This window comes from Galeopterus variegatus, unplaced genomic scaffold (genome assembly GCF_000696425.1).
Source record: "Galeopterus variegatus unplaced genomic scaffold, G_variegatus-3.0.2 Scaffold206, whole genome shotgun sequence".
NCBI lineage: Eukaryota > Metazoa > Chordata > Mammalia > Dermoptera > Cynocephalidae > Galeopterus > Galeopterus variegatus.
In genome coordinates, this window is record NW_007726317.1 from 538,235 (window position 1) to 548,635 (window position 10,401).

The 10,401-nt window shown below is 39.7% G+C and overlaps 1 protein-coding gene across 1 annotated transcript in view; it reads right to left on the reverse strand.

The window, feature by feature from the left end:
* Positions 1 to 9,344, reverse strand: part of SLC25A13 (solute carrier family 25 (aspartate/glutamate carrier), member 13) — a 159,143-nt gene extending 149,799 nt beyond the window's left edge. The window contains exons 1-2 of the mRNA XM_008565821.1: positions 9,258 to 9,344; positions 7,800 to 7,942 (exon numbers count right to left, since the gene is read on the reverse strand). Coding sequence (XP_008564043.1) covers positions 7,800 to 7,942; positions 9,258 to 9,344 — 230 coding nt within the window. The remainder of the gene's footprint in view (positions 1 to 7,799; positions 7,943 to 9,257) is intronic.
* Positions 9,345 to 10,401: the final 1,057 nt, after the last annotated feature.

Genomic DNA, 10,401 nt, shown 5'->3' on the forward strand with positions numbered 1-10,401 from the left:
CCCCGAGTGCCCACCCTCACAGTCAGGGTCGGCACCTGTGGCTGGCAGCAAGCCTGGCCCTCAGCACCCCCACTTGTTCTAGGCCGCACTTAAGTCTTCCCAGGTGAGAAGGACTGGCACTGGTGAGCACAGTTTTTTACCCTCAAAAACAAATAGACACATGTTTGCAAAGCTCAAAGGAACCCATACAATATTTATTTTCACTCTGCCCTTCGTAGATAAGCTGTGTGCACAACGTATAAAAATTACATTTAACACTTAGAAGATATTCAAAGCTTCATTCCTATTTTAAATGAAAGCATATAAACACAACCAAAATCTAAAAGACACATCAAAAATCTACACACATATCCAACAGCAAGCGGAGAGTTCACAAAATAGCTACGCAGTTGGAAATCAGGAAGAGGGTCTGGGCCCCGGGAAGCCCTCAGATACCCACCTGCTCCTCATCACATGCTGAGACAAGCCTTCCTCACTTATGAGCCCATCAAACACAAGGCTTCCAGACCTGGGCACTCAAAGTTTCTTAACTCCCTTAAGAAACTTCATAAATTGAATAACCCATCATTAAATTAATTAAAAGAGTGAAATGCAGGGAAATCTAAACAAAACAAAGAATAGTAGCAACAAGTATGCTGTGATTCAAGCCAGCCTCTCATGGTCTCCATCAATTAAGATAGACCCCCAATCCCTAACATGAAGTACGAGTCCCTGCACAGTCTGGACATGGGCCCCCTCCCACCACAGCACCCTGCACTTCAATGCTCCAGGCCTGCCAGCCTCTGCATTTCAGAGTTTCAGGCCTTTGCAACAACTACTCTCTCTGCCTGCAACACTCTGTCCTCTGCATCCTCCAACTCTTACAGCTCAAATGTCACTCACGGGAAGTCTTCCCTGACCTCCAGCCCAAGAAGCCCCATTTGCTGTCTCTCACACCCTGTCTCTCCTTCACAGCAGTATCACAACGTCAATTAACATGTATCTGTGGTTCTCTAACACCTGTCTGTTCTGTTAAATTAGAAGTTCCAAGAGGGCAAGCACCGTGTTTCTTCCACTCACCATGTTATTATCCTCAGTACACACAACACTGCCAGGCACAGAGATGAGGTTCTCGAATAGCTGCTGAACGATTGACTGGATAGTGCTCAGTGAGAAGTCCCCCCTAAATCAGCACCTCATGAATAATTAACTAGAAACAAGAGTGTTCCAGAAAACAGGATCCCTTTACCAACAAGCTGCAGTGTTGAAACCATATGTTCATGCAGCATAAGGGTGCTTAATTTCCCCACCCAGAGGTCAGCCCAAACCTACACATAGGTGAAGTCTTCATGAAGTGGCCAGACCCTCATGAACAGTTTATGGCAGGGGTCTCAGCCTGGAAAATGTCTGGACCAAGCCAAAATCTACCACTGGAAAATGTAGATCAGACCGGTCTTTGGTCAATGAAAATACTTCACAATTATAGGCTTTCTAATTCCGCAGAGATAATAGCTACATGAATGTATTAGTTTCCTAGGATTGCTGTAACAAATTACCACAAGAAAATGAAATCAGTATGTTGAAGAGATAGCTGCACTCCCATGTTCATAGGAGCGCTATTCACAATAGCCAAGATAAGGAACCAACCCAAGTGTCCACCAACAGATGAATGGATACAAAAAATGTGGTATATATACAGAATGGAATACTATTCAGAAGTTTTGGGACAATATTGATGAAACTAGAGGACGTTAAATGAAATAATCCAGGCACAAAAAGACAAACAGCACATGATCTCACATACATATGGAATCTAAAAAAATCAAACTCACAGAAGCAGAGAGTAGAATGATGGTTACCAGGAACTGGCACCCAGGGCAGGGAGTGGTGGGATGAGGGGTGTATTTGGGTGATGTTGGTCAAAGAATGCAAAATTTTAGTTAACAGGAGGAATAAATTTCAAGAAATCTATTGTATAACATGATGACTACAGTAAAAAACAACATATAGTTATATACTAGAAAATTGCTAAGAAAAGATTTTAAGTATTCTCACCACAAAAAAACAAGTGAGATAATGGATAAATTAATTAGCTTGACTTAGCCATTTCACAATGTATATATATTTCAAAACATTGTGTTGTACACAATGAATATACCATATGTAATTTTTATTTGTCAATTAAAAATAAGTAAAACAAATTACCACAAACTGGGTGGCTTAACACAACAAAAATTTATTCTATCCCAGTTCTGGGGACCAGAAGTTCTAAATCAAGTTGCCAACAAGGCCACAGACTCTCTTGGAAGGTTCTAAGGGAAAATCCTTCCTTGTCTCTTCCAGTTTCTGGTGGATCCAGGCATTCCTTGGCTTGTGGTCACATCACTCTGATCTCTGTGGTCACACTGTCTCCTCCTCTTCCCTGTGTTTAGGTCAAATCTCCTTTTGCCTCCATCTTATAAAGAGGAATTTAGGGCCCAGGGTAACCAGATAATCCAAGGTAATCTCTTCATCTCAGAATTCTTAGTTTCATCTGCAGAGACCCTTTTTCCAAATAAGGTAACATGTACAAATTCAAAGAATTAGGACTTAATATCAACAGGTGGCCATTATTCAGCCTACTACAGCGAGCAACCTAGAATTTAACCCCAGCTTCCACTCCTAGGCTTTCATTAGAAAATGTAGTAAGGGCCGGCCTGGTGGCGCACTGCTACAGTGCGCCGCTTGGGAGCGCAGTGGCACTCCCGCCGAGGGTTCGGATCCCACATACAGACCGGTTCCCGCTCACTGGCTGAGCGAGGTGCGGGCACAACACCGAGGGTTGCGATCCCGTTGCCGGTCCTGGTCCGGTATGGGCGCTACACTGAGGGTTGCGATCCGTTGCTGGACACGAAAAAAGACAAAAAGGAAAAAAAAATGTAGTAAACAAATTGATATGAACAACACCAGACACTAGATGGGGACTAGATTGGACTGGAGAGAATAAAATACACAGAAGCTGGTTCTTCCCCTCAAGGAACCACAGGTAATGGGCCAGAAACTGCCTAAAAATGAGTATTTCAATTCACTGTGACACCTGAATCAACATGGCTGACGTTATTTTTAAATACTGAAGTTATCAATCTACAAGTAGTTTTTCAAATTGTAATCAGGTTATGTAATAAAATCCCTCTGTCCAGTCAAGCTAGGTGATTACATCCCAAAAGAGCCTGGCCAGACTAAGGGAGCCAAGCCAGAACTTCCTGTTGTTGTGCATGTTTGTGCTTCCAGGGCTGACATGTGGCTTCTGTCATGTTATTCTTTCAAGAAACAGTAGTTGATTTGGGAAGATGACTTGTGACCTTGACAAATGCTATGGGTCCAAAGAAAGCGAAAGGAAGAGGAAATGAAGGCATTCACAGTCTGCATTAGGAACAGGTGTATGCATATACCTATCCGTGAAGTAAGCACTGAGGAGCTGTGTGTCAGGGCTAGGGTTAGGGAAAATGGCGCATGCACAGCTTCGGGGGCCTCAGGTCTGGGGCAGGGCTAGGCTCAAATGCTGGCCCCATGGTATGCTAGTAGCTCACTGACACAATTTGAATATGTGTGCCCCCACCAAAACTCATGGTGGAATCTGATCTCTAATGTGGCAGTGTTGGGAAGCAGAACCTTTAAGAGGTGAGGCCTAATGGGAGGTGTTTGGGTCATGGGCCAGAGCCCTCATTAATAAACTAATACCCTCCCTGGAGAGTGTATTAGTTTGAGCAGGTCATTAAAAAGAGCCTGGCACCTCCCCTTCCATCTCTTGCTTCCTCTGTCGCCACGTGATTTCTTTGCAAACATAGGCAGGGAGACTATAAACAGAGACTGCCATGAGTAGAAGCAGCCTAAAACCTGCTCCAAATGCAGCTGTCCCAGAATCATGAGCCAAATAATCTTTTCTGTGTAAATTGTCTGGTCTCAGGTATTCAGTCATAGCAACACAAAAATGGACTACTAAACTCAGTAAGCTTAAATACCTTGTGTGAGTTCATCAACTTGTGCAGTCACTTTGGAAAGCATTACTGTAACACATATGGTGGGCCATCCCATATTTCTGCTTTTAGACCCAGGAATCCCTCTCCTACATTCTTTCTAAGGAGGTAATTAAGCAGAAGGGGAAAATGTCATATGCATGAAGATTCTTGGTCCAATATTACATATAGCAGAAAACTGGAGCCTGAAATAATTCTATAAGGGCATGAATTCATAAAGTATGGCACATCAACTTGAGAGAAAATGAAGCTATTTAAACACTTAATATGAACAACATATGGAGAGATGAAATATATTCTAAACGATTATAGAAGTATTACAATTCAAATGAATTCAAGTTATGAAAAAATATCTATGTGGGTTAACAAATCATGAAAGATACTCAAATTCTAAATATTTGTGTCAAGGTGAGAAAACTATGGGTGGTTGTTTTCCCTTTTAAAACTGAGATGTTTACTGTTTTTGCAACTAAAAAAAAAGTTAGTTATAGGGCAAAGGATCAAGGCCATCTAATATTTTTCCTGTCACAGTAAAACACTGAGATTTAAGATAATGCAAAATCTAAAAGAAATGTCAGGCTAAAGAGGACTGAAGGATTATGAGAAGGGGAAGCCCAGAAAATGTGAAAGGCCAAGAAGTTTGGAGCCAAATAGCCCTGGGCACCTTTTTGCAGCAAATTGCTTGAATACCAAGGGCCTCCCTTATTTCCTCTGCAAAACCAGGAAAACAAAGCCAATCTTTCAAATTTTTTACATGCTTTTGAAAAAACCTATATTTCATGTTATATATTTAAAACGTATGCTACATTGTTCGCATCTAATAAATTTAAAGGCTTTATTTTTTGAAATTATATGTTTTTAAAAAAGGAGAGGCATGTGTATTAATCAGACGGGGGATAGAAGACAAAATACATCAGCAGACATTCCAATTACATAAAATTAATGCCCATAAATATATTAATGTATATAGAAATGAAAATTTTCATTGAAGAGAGAAAGAGATACACAAGTTTAAAAACAAAGAAATATCCTGTAATGTTAAATTTAAACAGGAAACATCATTGCATACTTTCAAATTTTTTAAAAGTATATTACCAAGCTCTTCACTGAAAAATCGGAGAAACACAGTGACACCCTCATAACAATAAGCCAGTGACTAACTCTTTGCTTCTGAGCACCATCTCCAACTAAAAGGAATGAGGGCTTTCCAGGTGAAAGGCAGGAACACTCCAAGGAGAGCCTGGAACATCTTATTTGCCAAGAGCAAGCAACACTCAACGGTACCAGACTGGGACAATTTGAGCATCTAAGAGAATAACGGTGCTGGATTATAACACATTAAATTAAAAATTAATAAAACCACAAATTTATATTGATATAAAAGATTAAGAAAGAAGGGAAAGGGGTGAAGAGAAGGAAGCTTTCCTTTACCAAAAAATACTGAACAGTAAATATAGGAGAAATGATAGAAAAATCACCACTTTTCGAATACCAATATAATAACTGAGTCAGGAAAGGATCATCATGGATGCTACAACCATAGGGTGAAAGGTTGCTGGGGAACAGGATATCCATGTGAACTCTAAGTATTACCCTACAGATTATCTACTAATCACAAAATGAAAAAAAAAAAAAAGGATGGACTCTCCACAATGGAAATATCTGGTGGACACACCTTCACTAAGTGATCAAAGCTAGCATCATCGGTGTTGGGGTAACATGCCTCCCGGGGAGACACAATAGGTAGTACGGGATATCGACTAACCTGCATCCAAAAATTTACTCTGAATTTAATGATGAGGAAACCACCAGACACGTCCAGAATGCAGGACCTTCAACAAAATTACTAGCCTGGATTTTAAAAGTCAATTATCACAAAAAACTAGAAAATTCGAGGGCCTGTTCTGCATTAAAAGAGACAAGATAAACTAAATGTAGTACAAGAACCCCGACTGGATACTGGACCAAAAAACAAAGAAAAAAGGAAGAAACAAGAAAAAGTAATGAGCTATTTGAAGTGTGGGTCGGTGGGAAGATCTAGTATATTTGAATATGGACTGGATATTAGATGATATTTGACATGATTATTAATCCTCCTAAGTATGATAATGGTATGGTGGTTACATAGGAGAATGTTCCTAGTGCTGGAAAATAAATGCTGAAATATTGTGATGTCTGCAAATTACACTTAAATGATCCAACCAAAAGGTAAAATTATGTGTGTGTATGAAGAGAGCACTAAGATGGTAAAAATGTTAACAATTAGTCAATCTAGGTAAGGGTATAGATTGTGTGTTCACTGTATTCTTTCAACTCTTCTGTAGTTCAAATTTTTTTAAACTATCAAATTAGAAAAAAAATTGATCCCAAACACTGAGTCAGATAATTCATGCTGCATGTGAGCTTAGTCACACTTCCTTTGAACCATGAGTTGTTACAGAGGGCATAGAAACAACCAAATTTTCCACAGAAAAATATTGAACATAGAATAAATCTATGTTCTGCGTAGGTTTTGCTTCAATGGACTAGTGTGAAATACACCCCAGCCTCTCCCTTCACCATCCTAGAGAGCTCCTGTGAGGAAATAAAGGCCTGCTCATACATTTTCCTACCAAGCAAAGAATCCCACCTTGGGATGGAGGTAGAAAACAGAAGTGCCAGGGCTTAAAAGAAAAAAAATGTTGCCACTTGAACAAAGAGAGAAGGTATAATCCAGCAATCCTCCAGGGTACTGCAGCAGCATATCTGCTAATTCCCTTCATGCTCTCTCTCAGTCTTAAAGGCCTTCATTTTACAGGAAGTTATTTCCATGAAAAATGGTATAACAGGTGCATAAGTAAAAAAAAAAAGGGGGGGGGAAGTGCTGGTGAAAAGTGAGAACATCTGAGATACATCAAGAGATTTTACATTAGTTGTATCTTAAACCACTGCATGTGGGAACATCAGACACATGACAATTCTAACAAATGGAAGAAGCTCAGAGCTAGAGAACTCTAGCCCACAATGGAAAGTAACTGCAATCTGTCAAAAGGGGAGCTGGCATGCAGCTAGGACAGAAGGCCAGGTCCACTAGAGTTTACATAGAGAAGACTAGTTCTCGTAGACTATACTTTATTAAGGGGCATTGGTTCTTAAATTATTAAGAGTTTGGAACCCAAAATTCTGTGCTTAATGGTGAAAGCCAACTATAATCTTATACAGCTTAAGAAAAACTCATTTTTAAAATGTAAGCAGGGAAGACTGGTAGGAAAAACAAAACCAAAGGCATTTTGCAAAGTGTCCTATTTAATTCTATATGGAACAAGTTCTTTCCTCCAACTTTTGCAGACACCTTTCTTAGATATTTGGAATCACCATATTATTCTGTCTGCTAGATCTGTACCATTTAATCATATGCTATTTTAAAGATGATTTGAGCAAAGGGAAAGATTATAGAAAAGTTACATTCATAGAGCTATGTTTTACATTTACTCACAATTTTACAGCTTCCTTGAAAAATACAAACATACATGCCAACACTCTGGTACATCTTCATATCACCTCATTGATTATAATAGTTCTGTGAAACTATAAAGAGTTCTTTAAACTAGTCAAAAAATATAAAGAGAATCCCCAACTGTGAAATGACCATTGAAGGAAATGCTAAGAAAATTATTTCTAAAATAATATATTAATAGTAAGAGATAGAAGAAGTGCTCTTCAGAGATGGGGAGGTATTATATTTAATGACTTCTGGATCATAAAAGCAAAAGAAAGCTGTTCTGAACAAAAAAAATTGAACAACATAATTTAAAATAAACATACCCATCTTTAGTCTGATCCACCACGCCACTTAAAAGTTCCACAGTCTTTGGATTAGGCTGCCTTTCTCCAAAAATGTTCAAATATCGAGTGACAAAGTCATTGGGAGACATGAAAAATTCACCGTTTTTTTCAATGCTTGCATACTGGAAAAAAGAAAGAGAATGAAATGATAGTTTATATATTTGATTCTCAAAAGTATGTAATCATGAGATCAATATCTAAAAAAGCTGAAAATATTAAGAGGATAAAATATCAGATATGATAATGTGCTCTTCACAATGACAGTTACCTCCTATCATTCAAAGAAAAAAGAAAAACACATTAAGATTGTCAAGTTTTATGTTTATACCAGTGGTTCTCAACTGAGGGCAATTTCTCCCCATAAACGACATCTGGCAATGTCTGACGACAATTTTGATTGCCATAACTTGAGATGAGGGTACTAGTGAGCAAAGGCCAGGGATGCTGCTAAACACTCTACAATGCACAGGACGGCCCCTACCACAGAGAGTCAGCCAGCACAAAATGTGAACAGCTCAGCTTGAGAAAACCTGGTTTACGGAAATTTGGAAAGACAGACTATGTCCTGTTCTTTAGCACAGACATACAGCTTTTTTTAAATGTAGAATTAATTATGAAGTCATGGAGAAAAACAATCTAGTTCTTTTGCCCCTATTCCTGCTTGAAGAGTACTGATGATACAAGAAAGGACGATAAATAAGCCAAGCTGAAAAGCAAACTATTAACTGTGTGGCTTCTTGGGGGATTTTATGGAAGCAGGTATTAAATGCTACTATATTCAGTGTACTCTTCATTCTAGAGCATTATCATACAGAAATGGTTAATGTCGGGTCCGCCACCGGCTGACCTGAACAGCCCTTGCCTTGCTATCAGTCTCTCCCTTGGTGTCCCTTCTGGTGGGCAGGCGAATTGCCCAGATTCCTCTTTCCCCAGTCCCCGTTGAGAGGAGATGGAGGAAGAGAGCCGTGAAGAGAGGTGAGCACAGCCGCCGGCCCCAACCAGCCGGTTAAAGGACACTCAGATGCGGCGGGGGTTCTGTCGAGCAGTGCCGTTTATTACCACACAAGCACTTGCTTTTAAAGACAAATAGGGAAGGGAGATTTTTTACATCCTCCAATCAGCTTAAAGGTTACGAGAGCATGCATCCTGTCTCAATGCCTAGCTATTGCAATCATGCAGTGTTCACTAGCGCGGAAGTGCATATTTGGCCAATAAGGGCTAAGGCAAGGTTCCCGCAGACACTCCCACCCTACTTACTCCCGGCGCCGTCTTAGGCTGCCATGTTAATACGCCCTTGTGTGCCCATAATGGCGCCACTTGTAATGTCACTTAAGGTGGCATTAGTTTTTAAGGCCCGACAGGTCAAGAAGAATCAGGTGTTGTGCAATGATTCTTCACAGTGTTCTCCCAGGTCTTGCCTTTAGTGGTATGCATTACAGCCAGGATGAGAGAATTTGCTATTCCCTGATCCATGGGGTCCCAAAGGCTGAAATGCTGAGAAACATGGGCATCATGTGGGATCATTATGGAGCAGGAGGGGACCTCTTGATCCTGATGATAAAACAGTGATTTGGAGGTTGGGGAGGTGAGGAGAGTGGGGCTACAAGAACAGGCCTAGTTAGGTGACAAGAACCACACTGGCATCGTAGTGAACGGGGCGCACAGGGAAGTGAGGTGCAAGGACAGCGTCTCCCCTCCTTCTGGAACGCAAGAGTTTAGCCTGATTAAAATGGTTTTAAAAAAAAAGTCATTTGTTATTTCTACACGTTAATTCAAATGCAGACTAAGCCCTTGCTTAGATATCCAGTAACAGGCTTTGGAGTCCCTCAGGTCTGAGCCATGCCTCTTATCATCTGAATGGCCTTGGGTAAATAACTAAAGCTCCTAGGCCACTGGTTCCTCATCTGTAAAATGGATATAACAACATTACCTGCTTCATAAGATGGATGCTAGAAATAAGTGAGATTATCATGTAATAAGCACAATGCCTTACACACAATAAGCATTTTATAAATGTTCTATAGTAATGTCTTTTTTTTGGTCTCAGTCTCATGCAAATGTTTGTTCTTATCATTTATAAACTAACAAAAACATTTTGAGGTCCATTTAAAGGGAGTCAGATTCCTGACTTTGGTTATCCCCTAATCTTTTTTTTCTTTTTTCAAGTCATTATGTTTGGTAGTTTTATTGCTACAGCAAAACGAGGCCATTAATTTATAATACTTCTCATTTCTGATTTTAACTGATCATCTCATTCTGCTCATATATTTCAAGTTTAAATGCAAGCAAAAAATGTTTATCAAAAAATCTAGAGAGAACTTGAATTCTTTTTTTACTGCGATCATAGGAAGGAGCATAAAAAAGAGAATCCTCTGTTACACAAGGCTATTCTCTCTTTGTATCTTCAGACTTAAATTCTGTAAAGAGGTAACAGCTTTATAATAAGACACAAGCTTAGTAATCACACACCCAAATAAAACATTGAAATACAATTAGGAAACTAGTACAGTCATCCATTGGTATCTGCAGGGGATTGGCTCCAGGACCCAATAGGATGCTCAAGTTTTTTATATAAAATGGT